Consider the following 20979-nt stretch of genomic DNA (forward strand, 5'->3'; position numbering starts at 1 on the left):
GAGTGGGCTTCTTAAGAAGAGGTTTACTCACTGGTAAAACGTCTTCAAGCAGCCTAGTCGGAATGGAGTCTAAGAAACAGGTCGAAGGTTCAGACGTAGAAATTTTTGAAGTCAGTTTGTGAAGGTCGATAGGAGAGAAGAAGGTTCTACCTGTTGGTAAGCTGCCTGTGTTTAAGGATGCTGGTTGAGTGCAGGAGATTATTCATTTTATCTCTAATAGTCAGTTAGAACCTTTGTTTTATTCTTTGTCTTATTTGCTACGGCTGAGTTTTATTATGTGTTGGACTGGATCTACTGCAGCTGCTTACACCTTTTCTCTGAGACAGCAGCCTGAAGGTCATACTATGTTGACCTTCAGTATTATTGAGGAGAGAACAGGGCGAGTGGCTCTTCCTCCTGTTTCATTTGGATATTCTTTTCTTCCCTAAAATAACTCAAAATGTTTCTTTAGTGTGTACAACACTCTGCCTCCCAGTCATGAACCTGTGTGAATGCGTTTATGCTTTCAATCCTATGACGCAGGAAGGGACGCCCACATAGATCATTTTCTGGATGTAACATCCCTCGCTCTTCACACTTGGACTTGACTGCAGCGTGGGGGCTATCTTAGCCCCGAGCACCGGCTGTCAGTTCATTCAAAACATTTGCTCAGTGCGTTGCCGCGTCGGTTGCCGGGCCCCGGCAGCAAAGAGACAAACCAGCTCACAGTTTGGTTCTAGAATGTTGTCTCTGACGGCAGCGCGGCTGCTGCATGTGACGACTGTGTGACTTCTGATGCGGCCGGTAAAGTGGAGAGGAAGCAGAGAAGAGGGCGTGCTTCTCAAAATGACCATTGACTGAAATATAGGTGGTTTGGTTGAAAGAGTAAATGCCTGTAGAACCTAAGCTCATGGGGCAGGAGTTCAAAACAAGATCCAACTGTGTTCTGTTAAAGCGTATTATCCATTCTTCTCCAAGCATCATGAGTACTCGAGTGTACATCTACGATGACAATGAGACAGACGCTTACTGTCACATACGACTGTCTTGAAATACAAATTTTGTTTTAGTTAAAAACATAATTATACTTCCCATGAATATAAATGACATATAATCTTTATCACAAAGTTTTTTGCTCTTTAATTGGAAAAAGAAAAAAATGTCTCCTTCAAAAGGTATAAATATGGCGACTATTCACCACAGCAGGGGTGCTCATCAGTGTTCTTCTCTTTAGGAGAGTGTGTGGCTGCACATGCCAGGAAGAAATAATCTGTCATTTTAGAACCAATTGAAGGACAGACAGACAGACGGACACTCCTTCCATTTTAGTGAGAGGGTTAGTAGATCCCAAATACATAATCATAAGACTTGTTGCTAAGTACTCATTCATTTGCCAGACAGGCTCAACTTTAAGTGTGTGTGTGTGTGTGTGTGTGTGTGTGTGTGTGTGTGTGTGTGTGTGTGTGTGTGTGTGTGTGTGTGTGTGTGTGTGTGTGTGTGTGTGTGTGTGTGTGTGTGTGTGTGTGTGTGTGTGTGTGTGTGTGTGTGTGTGTGTGTGTGTGTGTGTGTGTGTGTGTGTGTGTGTGTGTGTGTATTAGCTCAGTTACATAGAGTGAGTCCACTTTTCCTATGAATTATTAATGCATATTATGAGAAGTCCTCATCGTGATCTGGATTATTAAAACGTAGATGCACATTAGAGCAAAGCAGAGACTCCAAAGTGGTTTTGGGGCATTTAGTCTCTCCACTGTTTTATGAATGGAAAAATCCTTTCACATCCATAATGGTTTGGAATTGTTGGCTCGCAACGTGATTTATTGTTTTTAGGTGTTATCATGGCAACATCCGACGTGCTTTCTGTGCAGAAGCAGAAGGTTGGTAGTGTGAAACAAAGTGAAACAAAGAAAGGACCTGAACACGAGACCATGAAATAATGGTTGGTCTTTGAGAAAGCTGGTTTTTGCAAATACACTTGACATTGGAAACGTGGAGTATTTCTTTGCCGTCCTACACTCATATATGTTAGACTGATACTTCATTTATTGTAAAGTAACAACTGTGCTGTGTTTCCACAGGGGATGGCGTCCCAAAGGAAAACAGTCCCTTCATCAACAACACAGACAACGACAAAGGCAACAACTACGATGGCACCAACATGGCCCTTTTTGAGGTAACCGCCTCATCATCAGCTGGATGTAGCCCTTGATCTCTGCGCAAAGGGGGGGTGCTAAGAGACATGACAGTAGCTGTGTTTCCATTCACATACTGTATTTTCATTCGCATATTGAAGTTTCACATCAAGTCTTCAATACAGCATGATGTTCATTAAGTAAATTATGTTCCTTTTTAAAGTCAAATAGACCATAAAGAGGAGTATGATTTAGGGCGGGGCTAGCTTGTGACTGACAGGTCTCTGCCACTACCAGAGCCGTATACGGCGTCTCTACGTCACTCCTCCGTAGTTCAAATATGGTCACTGGTTGCAAAAAGCCAAGATGGCGACGACCAAAACGTCAAACTCAAGGCTTCAAAACCGCAGTTCACAAACCAATGGGTGACGACAAGACGCCTACGGCCACTTCCTCTACACAGTCTATGCCCATGACGTGTGAATGCTGGTCTTCATCTCTTGACAACATGAAACATGACCAATAGAAGCTGACATGAAAGAACAATTAAAAAGCTGCTCAATTCAAACAAATCACTGAAGACCTCTTTCCATTTCTTTCTGGTAGATGAGTTAAAAATAGCCGACTGATTTAGTTTACTGGCAGATTACAGCCATGCGTCGCCTATAGCGCCAACCTCTGAGCAAACTACGCGGCAGTCGAGTCACTCCAAGACAGCTGATGCTAAGTGCTAAATTTGCATTCCCTTTTTTTCCCTTTATTTTTGTTTTGCAGCATTTCAAAGAAATTTCTTAAAATTCGCTCGGCAATTAGACGGAAACGCTGCTGATGTGATTCGTTTTGCAAATACATCAACATCTTTCATTCACGCCACAACTCTTTCTGCACTTTAAATGAGAACCAACTTGTCATGCTTAAGCAGGGGTGCCCACACTTTTTCAGCTTGCGAGCTACTTTTAAAATGACCAAGTCAAAATGATCTACCTACATTAAAAATGCTGAATATCTATTTATGTATTTATATATATATATATACTGAGTATACTTTATATTTACAATATATGTTGGCGTACCTTGCATAACTGCATGAACCCTTATGGCACAATACAATTCTGTACATCTTTTGGTCATTACTCAAGCAGACTTCAAATGATCATCAGTCATGGTGGAACGGTGTTTGGACTTAATGTTCTTCATGTGGGAAAAGGATGACTCGCATAAATGAGTAGAGCCGAATAATGCAGTCAAGAAGGGATCACATGTCCTCATGTTTGGGTACTTTTCCTCTGTGAGAAAACTGTCCATGAGCCCTGGACTTCAGCTGAATGTCAGCTTGCAGTGTCAAAATCTCATCCTCCACTCCAGACGAGTTCATGTTTGATGCGAGTAAATCAACCTCAATATCTTCCCGAAATGTGCAGCACATAAGTGTAGCGACTGGCTCGAGTAAAGCAAAGTCTCGAAAGCGTTTGTCAAACTCTGACAGACACTTGTCAATCTGCTCTGTGTAGCGCGCACTGTCAAGTTACGCGCACGCCTTCCGTTGAGTCTCCAGTTCTGACGCGAGGTTTTGGAAGTTTCCCAAATCATGGCGCTGCAGCTTTAGCTTCTTTAGTAGAAATAAATTGGAAGGCTAACTAATTAGCTCGCCGGAGTTTTGCAGTAGCTCGCGCGGTTGACCGCACTTACGTGGTGACCCGTGTGTTAGAAAATCAAGTGGCAAATGCCATGCGGACATCTCATTTTTTTTGAATGGCATGCGATCCACCCGCACTACCTCCACGATCGACGTATTGGGCACCCCTGTGCTAAAGCATCAGGGTCAGCTGCAGTGAACTCAACAAATAAACCAGGAGGTGGCTCTTTTCTTAGCTCAACAATGCGTCAATCAAAGACTTTACTTGCCATAAAGGCCGGTGCGCTCCTTCTGGAACTCTCGGTTGAACTCTTTCCAGGTGCTTTGCGCTGCCATTTGGCAGACCTTGGCGGTCTGTGGTCACTGGCCCCTGTAAACAATCAATTAGGCACCGCGGCTTGAGTTTTCACCACTTAGTCTGAAAGGAGCTGACCCAGCCGCTAAGATGCTTTGATCAGTTAACTAAATATTGCACTGTTTATTTTGACCCTGGAGGAGTTTGTCTTTTGAAGCATATTATATATATGGTGATGTAAGTTTGTGATCCTGCTCTTGTTCAGCATATTTACAAAAATATTTTCCTTATTGCAGGATGAGATCGAAAGCAACCCCATGGTGTCGTCCCTTCTCAACAAGCTGGCAAACTACACCAACCTCACCCAGGGGGCCCAGGAGCACGAGGAGGCTGACAATGATGAGGGGCCCAAGAAGAAAGAGGTCAAGGTACAGCAGCCTCGTTTGACACAAAGGTTACATCAGAGCGGTTAACAGTTGCATAATAACACTGAACTATCATTGCATAACGGGGGGGCCTTGACCCATGAAGCCCCGCTGTTTCTTTGTTTTTATTCAAATCTTTCTGGGGGTACGCAAACTTGATCACCTTTATTTCCCACTATAACATATAGTTATCCTGTTACTTTTGAGTGCAAAAGTATTCAATTTGGGCAAGTTAAATATTGTAAGAGAGTAAGTACAACTCCAGTCAGTAAGCCTGTTTAGCTTCATTCATTGGTTTTGTGCTTGAAAGTAGAAACTGAATAATTGGGCCCTTAAAGTTGCTGTGAGGAACTTGTTGTGAAACCGTCTCAGTGTAATACTGAAGCCTTTTTATTTTTCCTTTAGTAAAGGAGACCATCAGAGAGAAGATTGACTATTTCTACATAGTTCTTCTTAATGCTTGTCATCTGTTCTCTCGGCTCATATTTTGCATGAAATCAGATGAAGTCATGCAGGTTCACAAGAACCTTCTTCAGCTCAGACTCCAGCGGGGCCTCTGGCTTTGCTGCCGCCTTCAAACTGCTCCTCCAGGAGCAGAGCTTCTCCTCTCTGGGAGCCAACACCAACACCACACTGCTGGAGACCCAGGTCGTATTGCTGGATGGGAGGGAGCCACGGGAGAACCAGAACCAGGACTGAGCGGGGAAAGCTGTCAGACCCTGCTGCAGTAAAATGAGACGTGTTTTAAAGGGACTCTGGTGCTCGTAAACACTACCACTGTTGTCCTCAGGGACTGCCGAAATTGACACAAAATGAAAGAATGAAGAATTTTACTCAGCAATAGATCCCGTATTACCACAACAGAGGCTACTTTATATGAAGCCCAGTATTTAGTTTTACTAAAAAGAACCTGATGATTCAGAGATCAGCGGGGTTCTTAGAAAAGGAGAATGAAAAGTAGCCCCAGAACTACCATGCGGCACATAGATGCTTGGGTAACCACAGCTTCGGTCCCATGCCAGTTGCTCCATCCTGTCCCCTGCACGGAAAGAGGCCTCGGGCACCTCCCACCGGCTCGCAGGATCCGTCTTGGTCAAGACTTAAGCTGACACCATCTTCGCCCCTCTTTGTCTGGACCAGAAGGACTACTAGCACTCTACATTTGGAGAGAGATGGATAAAAAGGTGGCTGCTTGTCAATAACGAGATGATCGATTGGACGTTTTGTGTTTTTCTGACATGCGGTTGCGGGACTACAGTTTTCTCGCAAGGAACGCTTTCTTCTGTGGTGGAAGCATTGACGGATTCTCCACCAGTATTGTCGCTGGTTACTGGATGGTGTTGTGGTTTATGTAATAGTGTCACTGAGATGTCAGCGACACATCGGTTGTTCAGCGAAACGATGAAAAAGATGATTCAAACATGATTTTGTTTTTAAACCACAGCTTCTAAATTCAAAGCGTGGGAGCATGAATTTGGATCTTCATCACTATCATAACTGATTTCATTACTACCAAGTAAATAAAATGTCTTCCTTTTGAACTTCCCCTTTAGATATGTCTTTATTTCCCCACCTTTAATCCTTCTTTGTCTTCTTACTCTTGTCTTATTTTTTGCTGCTGATTGTTGATAACATTGCTGATAAATACCCCTCCCCTCCCCTCCCCCCCCTGCTCTGCACCTCGACCCCTCCACAGAGCCCTCAGATGGGGACCTTCATGGGCGTCTACCTCCCGTGCCTCCAGAACATTCTGGGGGTCATCCTGTTTCTGCGACTCACCTGGATTGTCGGCACTGCCGGCATCTTGGAGTCCCTGGCTATCGTCTGCCTGTGCTGCTCTTGTGTGAGTACTCAACCCTCTCTTTACCCTTATTACACTTTCTAGAAACATCTTAAAAATGGAGAGGAGAGGAAGGTTTTAACATCTGCAGCTCCCTCGTTGTTCTGTTTGAGGATGGTACAAACTGAAAGGAGCTGGAGTGACCCTTGATGTGGATATTGAGTGTCCTTTATCAAGGATCTAGAGCCATTAGAGCAATGACATGCACGATTATGTAAGAGTGCGCAGCGCTTAATGTACACATCCAGGGCTTTAATGTGTTATGACTACATTAGCACACCAGAGTGAATGTGTGTCTTTGTGACGCGGGAGGGGGCAGATAGGACCTCAACCTTTATTGGCAGACGGGGGCAAAACGTTGGACCGACGGCAGTAATGAGAGACAGGCAGGTTGACTTAGTGGTCACTGATCCCTCCTATATTTAGCCACTGTGACTCTCCATTTCCCATACGCTCCGCGCCTCTAATGTGTAATCCCTCCATCTGCAAAGTGTCAGAAACACAGCGACATGCACACCGTGCACACATGCACACCGTGGCTATATTTGCCGACCCCACGGCAGGCAATGGATTACTTCAGATTAATCAGGGAAAGTACCACGAACAGAAGTAAAACCTCGGGCACCCTCTGAGTCGAATGCCTTTCGCCTGATAGTGGAATGCTCTTATAGTATGACATGATCAATTTCACTTACAACATGGCCAAAGTGACCACGTTCCAGACTATGCTACGTCAAGAATTTAAAATCCCAAATGTATTTCCTTTGTCTTGTAACTGAAAGAAGCAGTCAAAGCCATGAATTTCAACTATTTCTGTTTTAATTTAGTAGAATAATTATGTGCTGTGAATGAAAATATTACCCTGCGTCTGTAGCGCCGTGAACTCACACCAGGCTGTGTAGCTGTAAAAAGAGTTTTCCCTGAAAGAAGTGGACGTTTTCATTTGTTACAATAGCTGACGTGGGTTGGGCGGGCTGCCCTCCACTGCGGCGCTGCTGTTGCATAACAACAGAGCCAAGCTTAGTCAAACAGATTAATGTTCATTTTCTCAGCTGAGGCCGCATCTGACTTTGCACTGATGGTTCCACATCAGCTACCTGCTTATAGGTCATGTTCTTTGTGCTCTTGACCAACACCAGAAATGTCTAAAAATAGCTAAAGGGAATTGACTTTAGCGTAGCCCAGTAATGATTTACTGTGAGCACTTTCTTCTTTCATACTCCCTTATTATTCATCACTCATAATTCAGTAATTCTACTTTTTGTCAATGTTCACACCGTTTCTGTTTTATTGCAACCAAGAGAACTACAGATGAGGCCAGTGCAGAGGCTCAGAGAGTCAGGATGGCTCTCATGAGACCAGGTCTCACGCTAACAGAAGAGAGTACAGAAGCTCTTGTTCATTAGCTCAGTACGCAGCGCATCACGTCATCATTAGCCTGGGCTGTGTAGAGCTCAACCACATGTATACAGCAAGTCCTTTTCCAATTCACAATGAAAATAAATCACTTTACAAAGGGATATTTTTGTTGTTGTTGTAATTTTAATGTAAATAAAGTGCCACAAAAGCATCAGAATAGACTAATAGAGCTTGTTTATTCAAACAAAAAGTGTCAGTGGAGGATCCCTCGCACCGCTCTCCAGAGGTCCGGGCTAAGCCCTGAATATCCTCACGTCCACAACTAGAATGCAGTTGCAGCTATGAAATGCAGTGAGACGTCTGATTCATCTGTGATTCAGGCCGAGTGTCGATCCTTGTGCCGGGTTGATTTAGTTAATAGTTCTAAGTTGAGTTAACACGTCAGTAAGAATTTCAATGAGATGAGTTTTGGGCCACATTCATTCATTCTATCAATAAACATGATTAATAAGCACGGTGAGTGTCCCTGCAGCAGCAGGTGTTTTGTGTCTTTAGGTCACTACAAGTAGCTGCTTCTCTATAGTGATAGATGGTTTTGTATTAAAGTGTTATTTGTGTCAAAGCTGCATCGCTGACATTACAGTTGTATATTTCTAATGATTGCAGTGACCTTACTCGTACTTGCTCTTTGTTGTTATATCTCCATCCTGTAATGTTAATAAGATAAGATGCTGTGTTGGAGTTCAGTCAACAGGATCTTTGTCTCAATGGCGGCGTTATGTATGAGAGGCAGTCGCCTGGACGCTACATTAGAGTCATTATTAGCTACATGTAGATGTTCACATGTTGAGCTATTTAGTGAGAAATGTCGAGCAGTTTGATTGTGTCAGTTTGGCTCACTTCTTAATGTGGATCATTAAAGAAATGTGACACACCAGAAGCAAGTTCATTTAGTTTTGTTAAGTGATGGCTTGTACTGGGTAACTCTGAGCTCCATGGATCTCAATGATGTTTGCTTAAAGCAGTTGTTGGACCATGTTTGTGTCTGACTGGCCTCTGGCTGAATTTCTTCTAGAAGCCCGTAAATCTCACAGAATCTGGTAAGAAATGTGTCCACATGGGAATTGCGTGGTCCTTTTTCAACATGTCTTTCAGTACTTCTCTTTGCTGTACCTGACTCAACACAAGCTCGTGTGGAGCTGCTTTAGGTTTCATGTGAAGCGGAAGTTAAACTTGTCAGCTAATTGGCTTTGCTCCAGATCGTCTGCCACTTTAAACTGGACGTCCGGCACAAGGTTTATCTCGGTCGTGTCCTTGTCCCTGCTTCCCTCCTCCTCCTCCTCCTCCTCTTTCCTTTGTCTTCTATTCTCTCACCTTCATGCTTTCTCCTCTCTCTCTTTCTTGCATCCTTTAAGTTTCCTCGTGTCTTTCTCTCTTTTCTCTTCTTTGTGCCTCTTATCTCGTCTCTCTGCTCTGCCCTCTCTCTCATCTGGAAGCCCTGTTAGGTAACAGGCTGATGTAAATATCCTCCGTCGCAAGGACTTTCAGGGAAAAGCTTGTATCCATTACCAATCTGAGAGATTAGAGCAAAAGCCCCTAAGAAGTATTGTAACCGGATTTATGCTAGACTAAGGACTCCAAGTCTCCTCTTTGTTTATGTGATTTATTAAAGAATTATTAGGTGGGCATGAAAAAGTGACCAAGGAGGTTTGTTTGTATTATTTTCATACTTTGTTTTGAATGTGTGATAACAGCATCACAAGCTCCCTTGTTCCAATGCATTATTGAGCGTCCCGTGTGTACGGTCTTTAGATTTGACTGTTTTGTTCTGATGTCTTTGTTCTTTACTGTCCTCTGTCAACAGACCATGCTGACAGCCATATCCATGAGTGCAATCGCTACCAATGGGGTTGTGCCAGGTAAGACGCTTCGTTACTCGGACATACACAAACTTAAGAGACAAGATTTGTCTTTTTTTCTGCTTACTTGATGTTCTAATGAGGCTGATGTGCTCACGGTGCAACTGGAGTGTTGCTATTTGACTGGTTGCTGAATAAACTTATTTTATAGGATATCTTATCACTGCCCCTTCCTCCTTTGGTTTATGGTAACGGATATAGGTGTCTGAGGATTTAAGGCACAGAAGTGTTTTAAGTCCCAGGGCTTGATCAAAACGTGACAACGATGTCCCTTGTTTAGTGCATCCGTGGATGTATTACAACACGTCTTAGTCCCTCAAAAGCTAATTTTTTGATTGTTAATTATTTTTCGTTTGTAGTCTGAGTAATATTGACCAGTCACATTCGAGCAGGCCTTGGTTGCATGCAGGTAAGCAGCCCGTGTGGAGCGCAAAAGAGGCGGAACGCATTGGCTAAACCGCAATCTGGGAACGCATTGGCTATCGGCCGACGAAGATTTAGCTTTTTATTGGTTTGAAATTAGCTTGTAGACTGGCAACCTGGGAAAGAACCCGGTCCTACACATAGTCTCTCAACTCCAGTCTCGCATCTCAAGTTGCTAATCGGACCGTAAACAATGAGCAGCACACTGAAAAGGAAATCTTGGCCCAGATATACACCACAACCTCAGGACTATAGCCCCTTGCCCCAAGAGGCTTATCCGTCGTTAGACGATGGGTTCAGAGATTCTTAAGAGAAGTTTCTTTTCCCTCATAAAACTCACTCCCACTACGCTCCTCTCTTTCTCCCAGCTGGAGGCTCCTACTACATGATTTCCAGATCTCTGGGCCCAGAGTTCGGTGGAGCTGTAGGTCTCTGTTTCTACCTGGGCACGACCTTCGCTGGCTCCATGTACATCCTTGGTACCATAGAGATTCTGCTGGTGAGTGAACACTCCGTCGACTACTTCGACAAAGCGGCCATCCTCTCCTGTATCTCCACCACCTACGTCTTTTTTCCCCCTTCTCCATACAGACCTACATTGTGCCTAAAGCAGCCATCTTCGTGGCAGAGAAGAAGGAGGACGAGGTGAATGCCCTGCTGAATAACATGCGCGTTTACGGCACGTGCTGCCTAGCGCTGATGGCCGTGGTCGTCTTCGTCGGGGTGAAGTATGTCAACAAGCTCGCGCTGGTCTTCCTGGCCTGCGTCATTCTCTCCATCCTGGCCATCTACGCTGGAGTCATCAAGACCATCTTTGAGCCACCGGACTTCCCGTGAGTCCGAACAATAACCTGCGATGTTGCGTGGAACCATGTGACGCAGAAATAGCATCAGACTAGATCATTTTAATCAGCGTGTGGTTTTAAAATGTCTCGCTCCTCCACGCAGTCTTTGCATGCTGGGGAATCGCACTCTGGAGAACCAGAACTTCGACAGCTGTCTCAAGACGAAGGTCATCGACAACTTGACGGTCACTACCAAGCTGTGGAACCTGTTCTGCGACGGGCCCGAGCTCAACGCCACCTGCAACGACTACTTTGTCCTCAACAATGTGACCGAGGTGCAGGGCATCCCCGGACTGACCAGCAAAGTCATTTCAGGTTGGAACACTGTGTTTCCTCTGGAGGTTTGGAGTAGAAGTGTGCAAATGTCCTCTAAAGTCCTCTAAAGCCCTTTAAACTTCCCCTCATGCACAATTAACTTGTCCAAGTTAATCAGAATTAGTTTTTGTCTCACTCAATCTCATCCTGTCATACTGGAGCAGCCAGATTTCATGAGAAAGAAGAGTGTCGATGTTTAAATACTCTCATCTCAGCGTGAATCTCTGCTATTGTTTCATTAAGTACAGTGCAAACTCAGAACATTCCTCAATCTTATGTAACTGTTGACGAGGACAAACTCTGCAAAAAAATACATTCCTGAAATATTTCTTGTGAAGCATCTGAGTCAAACGTGTGCAGACGTCATGTGATTATTTTACTCTCTCTGCTTTCTCCATTTCTATGTATTTATTTTGTTCCTCTCTAGTCTCTCTCAAATAGCTCCTCCTTCATCATCCTCTCTCTCCAAAATATGTTTCTTCCCCTTCCGATTCAAATCTGTTTTTCATTTTTGTCTATTTAATAGTCCGGACCGCTGCTCTTACTAGAGGAACTCCCCAGCTTTGACTACCAAAGCTCACTCAGCACCGAACATTCATGTGTTCTAAATCATCGGACACTGATATCAGATAAATGCTTGATCTGATGTTATCAGTTATATAGAAATAGTTAATAATGTGTCAGGACTGTACCGAATAGTTCAAAGCTCCATTCATAACGTTGACAGTTGCCTTTTCTATTCTTCTTTCTCTTTTTTGCATATTCATTGTGTTTGAACGCAGCATTTCTGCCCAGTAGCAGATGAAGACCAGGCTCCACTAAGATCATCAGTAGCTTCCAGCGGTGGCTTTCATTGTTTATGACTCGTGTCGTCCAAACTTTACCAATAACTCCAGAGAGTTGTAACGTCCAAAAGTCAATGTTTGTTGAAGGAAAAGATAGATGTAGTCATTTCAGAAATTCACAGCATGTTTTTATCTCACGAAATATGATGACAGACAAAAAAAGAAGACCTTCGGTACAGCCCTGGTATTAGTCACATGTTTGATTCTGCTCTATTCCTCTGGTTAGGTCAGCCAGAGAGTGGAATAGTTTTTTTGGAACACACTGTATTAAGGCTATAATGCCACAAGCATGGCCATAGTGCTTTTGTATCCACAACCAGTTGCTTGACCGCTGCCTCTTGTTTCTTGTAGAAAACATGTGGTCAGTGTATGGCCCTCTGGGTAAGTTGGTAGATGACCCGAAGCTGGCGTCAGTGGGGGGAGATGCCTCTGCCCAGGACAAGTACTTGCCCTATGTCGTCAACGATATCACCACCTTCTTCACGCTGATGGTTGGCATCTACTTCCCGTCCGTCACCGGTGAGACTGTGACACACCCACACACTCGACATAGTCGAAACTGATCAAATTTGTTTCATTTCTAAAGATGTGCTGTCGTGACCCTCCCCACCTCCAGGTATCATGGCTGGTTCAAACCGGTCAGGTGACTTGCGGGATGCCCAGAAGTCCATCCCCATCGGGACCATCTTGGCTATCGCCACCACCTCCTTCATCTGTATCCTTTAACCTTTCTGTGAGGATAATATCAGAAAGTCTTGTCACATGGCTACAACTGTACGTTTAACAATGTTCGTCCAGCTTAATCAGCTGGCCCTTAAATTGCTTAGTGTGGAGCTTGAGAATCACAACTTCAGTTGCCAGAAATAGCTGCCAGGTTTATAGGTTGTTGGCAGGAGAGCATTGGAAGAATCAAAGGCCTAATGCAGCAGAGCAGGTACCACCTGTAGGATTGTGGGTAGTGTGGATAACTTTAGCTTTAGAGCAACAGGAAAGGGAAAAGACTCTGCCCACGGGTTGAATTTACTCTCCTGAACAGTGCTCTCCAGACGTCACCTGCGTGGTTCTGTTCGGGGCCTGCATTGAGGGAGTTCTGCTTCGAGACAAGTAAGAGAATAAGTATAAAGCGGTACACGTTCCATCACTTCGGTTTTGTTCCCCCTCTTCTCTTTTAGTATCTTGAGGGCAGATGGATACGATTATGAAGTCGCTAAGTGCCCTCATCATTAGAGGCTCAGATGTTATGTTTTCAGATATTTTGTGATGTGAAAGGACTACTGTACCATCGCAAACACGTCTTTATCCCGAGTCCTGAGAAGTACTGTTGAACCTTTGAAGTAATTTGACGCTGTTCATAGAGCTCCATTGTTGTCTATTAAACACTCATCAATGAGCCACACTGTTGCATTGGCTGACATCGTCCTTCTTTACCATGAACACACGGCTGTGGTTTATTTTCAATTCATTATCGGTGCGGATTACATTGCAACCCGTTTAGCAGCTACACTATACTGGACCAGGTTCAACACTTGTCCCCATTAGTCACACAGACACAAAAACATGTGAATACAGGCTCCGAGTACCCAAGTCACTCTTTAATCGCTCATTAACCGTCCTGCTGCCAGAGGCTGAGAGTAGTCCCCAACAAATGCACCATTTCCTCTTCTTTGATTATTGTTTGCTTAGGATAGTAGTTCCAAGGTGGCTTTTATTCAGCCTCTTTTAAACATGAAAGTATTTATTTACAGATTTACGTCATTGGGGTGAAGAGGTTTTTTGCTGAGAACCTCAGACTGGCTGGGTCCCTTGTAAAGTTTTGACAGATGGACTAAAGCATGGTTGCTTTTGGTCTTCTTAAGGGATTTGATGACAAAAATAAAGAATAACACCAGCTTTATCCGTTGAAGACAGAAAACATGCAAAACACACGTTTCATAGTTCACGACACAAGGTCTTTTTGTGGCTATTTGAAAATATATATATTTTTTGCAAAGTATTTTTTTGCCTAATTAACTCGTCTTGATCTGTCATGAGTCAATCAGTCTGTTTCATATTTCTTTATATACAGCATGGTCCACATGTTTTAACACAAGGCATTCATTGATTCCATGTGTGTAAAACATTACATCTTCAGTGATGTACAACATGCTCTTATGGGTGCACAGATGCACCCACAATACCTGCTACTAAGATTTAACGATTTAGTTATTGAAATGAACTATTTGAAGTGCTGGTAACATACTTAATGTACATGATCTATGGCTGAATACAGACATCGATTAGTGTAAATGATTGTTTTTGCATTGCAGATTTGGTGACGCAGTGAAGGGGAACCTCGTGATAGGCACGCTATCATGGCCCTCTCCCTGGGTTATTGTGATTGGCTCGTTCTTTTCCTGCTGCGGGGCGGGGCTGCAAAGTTTGACCGGTGCCCCCCGCCTGCTGCAGGCTATCGCACGAGACGGCATCGTACCGTTCCTGCAGGTCAGACGCACACGGTCAACACAAATACAGTCCACGCCGTCCTCAGCCTCATGTGCTTTTATGCTTTAACGTCATACGTGACTGTGTGTGCTTTTAGGTGTTCGGTCATGGGAAAGCTAACGGAGAACCCACCTGGGCTCTGCTGTTGACCGCTGGGATCTGTGAGATCGGTATCCTCATCGCCTCCCTGGACGCCGTGGCTCCAATCCTCTCCATGTCAGTATCTGTTTGCATAGTCACATTACATCCTCTCTTTCCATAAAACCAGATCAGCAGAGAAAAGTCCATGATCCCTCAAGTATTTGACTTACAGTGGCTCATAAAGTGGAGGTTTAGATGATGAGTGAATGTCTTCCTCCCACAGGTTCTTCCTCATGTGCTACTTGTTTGTCAACCTGGCCTGTGCACTTCAGACGCTGCTGCGGACGCCCAACTGGAGACCACGCTTCAAATACTACCACTGGTGGGTGATGAGTCACTCAGTCTTACAAGTATATTGGTCACTCTCTACAGTGAAAGAAGATGATATTGTTATGAAATTATTATTCAAACTTTTAATTATTTTCAAAGTTATAATTTATTAAAAGTCACTGAGGTTCATCTGAGGCTTTTAACACTGCATGTTTAACAATCTGTCAGGCTTTTTTTAAGGTATAATATATAACTTTTCAGCATTATAATCTAAAAACAACGACACCTATGCTATTTATTTTTATGAATTATGACCTTTAATTATCCCAAATGTTTCCAACAAGTTTCCAACCCAGAGAAATCTGTCATTTTAATAAAGGTAACCTTTTGTTTAATGTGGTCGCCTATTAAAGTCGTAGCCTCTTTGCTCATGAGTCACCTCAGCGTTGTCTGCCAGAAGTTATAAATTGAACATTTTAGATCTTGGTCTTTTGTAACTGTATATTTTAACCAGATGAAGGATTAGAGTAATCCGATTTATGGATCTGAAGTTATCAGAGAAACAAGCTGAGCCAGCGTTAGCTCCAGCTCTCCTCGCAGGCCCTCCAGGACGTCCTTTGTCTGCCTAACAGCGTTGGAGAACCACCCATTTAAAATGTGAAACTGCTTCATTTTTGTGTTTTTATCAGTTCTAATCTCCGTGTGCCTTTGTTTCTGGAGAGGAGGAGACCTCTGCTGTAAAAACCTCCTAAATGATAAACACTGAAGGAAACCTAACCAGTAGAAAGTGACTACAACCTCGTGGCAGGAAATAGCATAATGTGTGTTTAACCTGTCAAGGACCTGCTGCTGAGATGAGTCTTTCCTCATGAAGTTTGTTCAGTGGGGTTTGTGTGATGATGGCCTGAAGTGAGTTCAGTTCAGCAATACAGACAACCCTAGCTGTCCGCTCTGTAAATGTAGTTACTGGAGTTGTAAAGTGTGTGTTTCCTCCTGCAGGGCTCTGTCCTTCCTGGGAATGAGCTTGTGTCTTGCTCTCATGTTCATCTGCTCCTGGTATTATGCTATTGTGGCCATGGCCATCGCTACCATCATCTACAAATACATTGAATACAGAGGGTAAGAATGACTGTGGATGCAATGGTTTTTCATAGGTGTACTGTAAAAAGGAAAATATGACATAAGTAAGGCTGGGGAATTGTGCTTGCAGAAAACAAACTAAATCAAAGTATGTGTAAAACTGATACATTATATAGAGAATATAAAATGCTTCAAGATACATGTATGTGATCAGACATCTTGGTATTTACTGCTATACCTACGAAATACTGCTTTAAATGCAGGATTTACCCGAGCTACTGAGGAGGGGAAAAACAGATTCCCACATTTAGGATCATCCACCTCATTATAACATGAGCCACATGTTCTATAGTTGTCCTCAGCTCGTGAGAACAGTGTGATCCTCCAGAATAAGAGAGACATTTAAAAAAGGCCTCTTGGATGACACCAAATGCAGCTGCTGAGCTCAACACAAAGGTGCTTGATGTACGTTGAAACAGGAAATGTTCTCACAGAGCCAAAGGAACTGGACTAAACTAGCAAAACACACAAGACACCATTTAAACCTGCAGGTGTGAAAACAGTGTGATACTGTTGAAATACATCCACTGGCTTTGGTTTTTAACAATCTGTGTGTGTTGTCATTTAGTTGCTTCCTGTGCGTGTCAGTAATTCATGGTGAATCATTTGTTGGCTGTAGGGCAGAGAAGGAGTGGGGAGACGGCATCCGTGGCCTGTCGCTCAATGCAGCCCGCTACGCCCTCATCCGCCTCGAAGAGGCTCCACCGCACACTAAGAACTGGAGGTACAGTGTGTGTGTGTGTGTGTCTTTATGCTTGCTACATAGTGAGGACCGAATCAAGTTTTTAACCAACCGAGTGAAGGCATTTTTGGAAAGTGAGTTGGCCTGTTTGAAGGTTAAGACTTTGTATTTCGGTTTAGGTTAGGGTCATGGTGATCTCTTCACACAGATATCTGCATATGAATGCAGAATCTGAAGGTAAAGGGAGAAGATTTTGGTATCGGAAGCATTCTGGTTTCCGTTTGCAGCCCCAGGAGACAAATTTGGTTTGAGCATGCGCTGATTGAATGCAGTCCGTGTGGAGAGCAAACGTGGCGGAACGCATTGGCCGAATTGCAAACTGGGAACTCGCCAGCTAATTGCTGACAATGATTTAGCTTTTCATTGGTTTAAAATGGTTCGTGAACTACCTACCGGTCGTACACGCCATCTCTCAACTCAAACTCCATGATGGCATCTCAAATGCTTAATCAGACTGCAAACAATAACCGGTGCATGGAGGAAGAAGTCTTGACCTGGGTATCTACTGGCTACACCGTTACCCCAGAACTATTGTTCGTTGTCCCCAGAGGCTATATCATCATTAGATCAATAGCCGATTGGCTCTGAGATTGTTGTTAGGGTAAGGGCTGGGGTCACACATTTGTTGTGGTGGTTAAACCAAGGGCCCTGGGAATGCATTATGTCAACGAGGGTCCTCACAAAGACAGGAGTACAGGGACGTGGGTGGGTGTGTGTGTGTGTTACAGTAGACACAGTGCCACCTGTCACCGTTGCTGTGGACAAAAGAGAGACAGGAATAGACACAGAGGGTGAATTTGAGTAATCTCTTGGTCCTAATCTGACAGAGGAGGTTGATGAGTCTTTATACTGTACTGAGGACCACACTGGCTGAGCTGACCTGTCCAAAACACCAAACCAGTTTCATCTACTTTCTTGCCACTCTCTGTGGATTGATGTGATGTTTCCAATGATACAGTTGGTGCTCATTGAAAATAACAGTTGCCCCTCTTGTGCCAAAGGTCTCCCTGCATAATCAGCAATAAAATGCTTTTCACAGCGGTGTTTACAAAGCAGTTGTATTGAACTGTGACACATAAATCTGACTTGCCCTCTCTCTCTCTCTCTCTCTCTCTCTCTCTCTCTCTCTCTCTCTCTCTCTCTCTCTCTCTCTCTCTCTCTCTCTCTCGATGTCTCCAGGCCTCAGTTGCTGGTGCTCCTGAATCTTGACTCGGATCAAGGAGTCAAACACCCCCGCCTGCTGTCCCTCACCACTCAGATGAAGGCAGGGAAAGGCCTCACCATAGTGGGGAACGTTCTAGAGGGGACCTATCTCACCAAAGACACAGAGGCCAGGAAGGCTGAGCAGGTATGTTGGTGATGTGTACACCAGCATGCATAGACATACATGCAAAACACAAATGCAGGCACAAGTATGTTGTTATTTAATCTGCACTCTGATAAAACACCAACTGTGTTTAATACTACTTTCTTTAGTATCTGCTCAGAATTGCTAAGAGTTACAGTCCAAATCAACAAAATGGTGTGGTTCCTTTTAGTTTGTTGGGCCCACGAACACATCTGTTGTGTCAGTCAGGATCTTAACAGGAAGCATTTTACACCCGGACTGCAGGTGAACTCTGCCATCTACTGGCCAAATTAAGGAGGTTGTTTGACCATGTCCTCAAAAGCATCAGTGGAATACTTTTCCTGCAAAAGCATCTTGTACAGAAGCTGAAATTCCAAATTACAGAGACTGCTGTATTCATGGGCATTGTCAATATGACGAGTCCTGAATGGATACTAACGAGAGTGCTGAATGGTAATCGTCTTTCTCTGTCCAGAACATCAAGTCCGCCATGTCAGAAGAGCGAACAAAGGGTTTCTGCCACGTCGTGGTGTCCTCAAACCTCCGAGATGGCGTCTCCCACCTCATCCAGTCCGCGGGGCTGGGAGGCATGAAGCACAACACGGTCCTCATGGCCTGGCCCGGCACCTGGAGGCAGGCCAACGACCCGCAGTCATGGAAGAATTTCATAGGTACTGAGCGGGAGACTGTTGAAAAATACATTGGAGTACATATGTAGGTAGAGAAACGCAGTAATCCGATGAGTATTGTGGACAATTACAGAAAATTCCATCCAAATTCATTTAGAAATGCATGGAAAGTAATGATAATACATCTTACATTGCATATTTGCACAGCTGCTTATGCAGTCCAATAAGTGGTCTGCAGTGTTTTAACTCCACCTTCTAGTACCGGCTCAACTAGCTCGGGCCCTCGAGGGAGGTGATACCAAGATAAGTACTACCAGGTGGTATCCACAACGTTTGACCAGGGAAACCCCAAAAAAGAGTGAGTTAAGCCGAGCCGTACCATGCGGTGGAAAAGACGCTCTCTCTTTCTCTCTGTCCATCCAGAGACGGTGCGGGAGTCCACCGCCGCTCATCATGCCTTGCTCGTGGCTAAGAATGTGGACAGCTTCCCCACCAACCTGGACCGCTTGGGGGAGGGCACCATCGACGTGTGGTGGGTGGTTCACGATGGAGGCATGCTGATGTTGCTGCCCTTCCTGCTGCGACAGCACAAGGTCAGTGCATATCTCTGAGATACCCTCAACGCCCACAAGTCATTGTTTCATGTATTGTTTTCGCCCAGAATCCTTCTTCAACACCGTCCTCCCGCTCCCCTCGGTGCTGCTTCATCTCACTAGTCCATCCATCTCCCTTCTGACTGACGGTCTCGCTTTTCCCCTTATGCCTTCTTCCATAACAACCATGTCTTTCGGTTGTCCAGGTGTGGAGAAAGTGTAAGATGCGCATCTTCACCGTGGCCCAGATGGACGACAACAGCATCCAGATGAAGAAGGATCTCCAGATGTTCCTCTACCACCTGCGACTGAATGCAGAAGTGGAAGTGGTGGAGATGGTGAGGCTTTGCATGATAGAATAGCACGCTGCATTGCATCTTGCAACGGCAATGATGCATCACTACACTGGAACGCAGTGGATTCATATGTTTTTATATTTGCAACACAAATTTCTATCACAGCTTTATTAAGTTGTGAGGTAAAAACAAGTACAAATGTGTTTCTCCATCAGCTACGTTCAGTTGGTCTATCCACTACTCCTACAGCATGAAGTAGATCCTTTTTCAGTTTCAGTACTCGCACGAGCGGACTCGCTCCAGATCGTAATTGACGACTTTGTTTCTGTCCTCTCCCGCGCAGCACGATAACGACATCTCGGCCTTCACCTACGAGAAGACGCTGGTGATGGAGCAGAGGTCTCAGATGCTGAAACAGATGCAACTCTCCAGGACCGAGAGGGAGAGAGAGGTAACGCACATCTACCAGAACACAAGCCTGCACTCACGGTCGCTTCGTCTCCGCAGCTGCATTCCAATTCAACACAAACAAATTAGATTAGATACTCATAACATTAGATCAGCAACACCTTCAAGAAGATGGCTTTCATTGTTACTGAATGTTGTTTGCAAGTGTAATAATCACATATAGGTCAGACTCTACAGTATGTCATTTGCATAAACGACTACATAGTTGAATCCAAACAGTGCTGTAGTAAATCTGGCCTACCACTGCGTTACATGACAATTGGCCCCCTCTCCTTGTTCACCTGCCATCGCCTCTCCGGGCCGCGCCGCACCGCTCAGATTCAGAGTATCACCGACGAGTCGCGTAACTCGATCCGGAGGAAGAACCAGGGCGCCGCCCCGAGCACGAACCGCAGCCGGCCGCCCTCCACGGCGGAGGAAACTCAGGAGGACGAGGTAGCCGATGTTGTCAACCCACTTGTCCCTCGCTGTTAGACGCACAAACCTCGTCTTCACAAAGCTGGATCTTTGGCTGCAGTCATCGCTTGTCCTTTGACAGCTCTAATTACTTTCATCACCATCATGGTTTTAAAATCTGGACTCAAATTGAACCCCCATACACTCTAGTCTGATGAGTATACAATATAATTGGAGGATGGAGGAGTAGTAACACTGCTGTGTGCCATAGGAAATGCATTTGCAGTCTAACTGTGGGTGCAGTTATTGAATTATATAAAGAAATGTAACTCACAGAGTAGTGATGCTAATCGGTGAGTTGTGTGGCACTACAAGTAGAGGAACATGTTGTGCTCTCTGGACAATCCATTGTGCTTTTTGGGCCATCTGTAGTCTTATCCACAGCATCAGCTCAGGGTACTTAGA

General features: G+C 44.5%; 1 protein-coding gene across 10 annotated transcripts in view; it reads left to right on the plus strand.

Moving 5' to 3' along the window:
• Positions 1 to 20979, plus strand: part of slc12a7b (solute carrier family 12 member 7b) — a 46034-nt gene that overhangs the window by 17506 nt on the left and 7549 nt on the right. For 5 of the 10 annotated variants that reach the window (XM_076085402.1, XM_076085405.1, XM_076085404.1 and 2 more), the window contains exons 2-22: positions 2055 to 2149; positions 4336 to 4467; positions 6161 to 6307; positions 9528 to 9582; positions 10374 to 10504; positions 10597 to 10838; positions 10954 to 11165; positions 12362 to 12529; positions 12627 to 12725; positions 13057 to 13114; positions 14317 to 14491; positions 14589 to 14707; positions 14856 to 14954; positions 15902 to 16021; positions 16662 to 16766; positions 17964 to 18132; positions 18608 to 18803; positions 19185 to 19354; positions 19561 to 19692; positions 19994 to 20101; positions 20437 to 20553. In XM_076085402.1, coding sequence (XP_075941517.1) covers positions 2055 to 2149; positions 4336 to 4467; positions 6161 to 6307; positions 9528 to 9582; positions 10374 to 10504; positions 10597 to 10838; positions 10954 to 11165; positions 12362 to 12529; positions 12627 to 12725; positions 13057 to 13114; positions 14317 to 14491; positions 14589 to 14707; positions 14856 to 14954; positions 15902 to 16021; positions 16662 to 16766; positions 17964 to 18132; positions 18608 to 18803; positions 19185 to 19354; positions 19561 to 19692; positions 19994 to 20101; positions 20437 to 20553 — 2849 coding nt within the window. Of the gene's footprint in view, positions 1 to 2054; positions 2150 to 4335; positions 4468 to 5164; positions 5649 to 6160; positions 6308 to 9527; positions 9583 to 10373; positions 10505 to 10596; positions 10839 to 10953; positions 11166 to 12361; positions 12530 to 12626; positions 12726 to 13056; positions 13115 to 14316; positions 14492 to 14588; positions 14708 to 14855; positions 14955 to 15901; positions 16022 to 16661; positions 16767 to 17963; positions 18133 to 18607; positions 18804 to 19184; positions 19355 to 19560; positions 19693 to 19993; positions 20102 to 20436; positions 20554 to 20979 lie in introns of those variants that run through there. The other 5 variants (XM_076085407.1, XM_076085406.1, XM_076085401.1 and 2 more) reach the window with 2 other exon arrangements.

This window comes from Anarhichas minor, unplaced genomic scaffold (genome assembly GCF_050575085.1).
Source record: "Anarhichas minor isolate MPS153535 unplaced genomic scaffold, ASM5057508v1 ptg000155l, whole genome shotgun sequence".
In the NCBI taxonomy this organism is placed as follows: domain Eukaryota; kingdom Metazoa; phylum Chordata; class Actinopteri; order Perciformes; family Anarhichadidae; genus Anarhichas; species Anarhichas minor.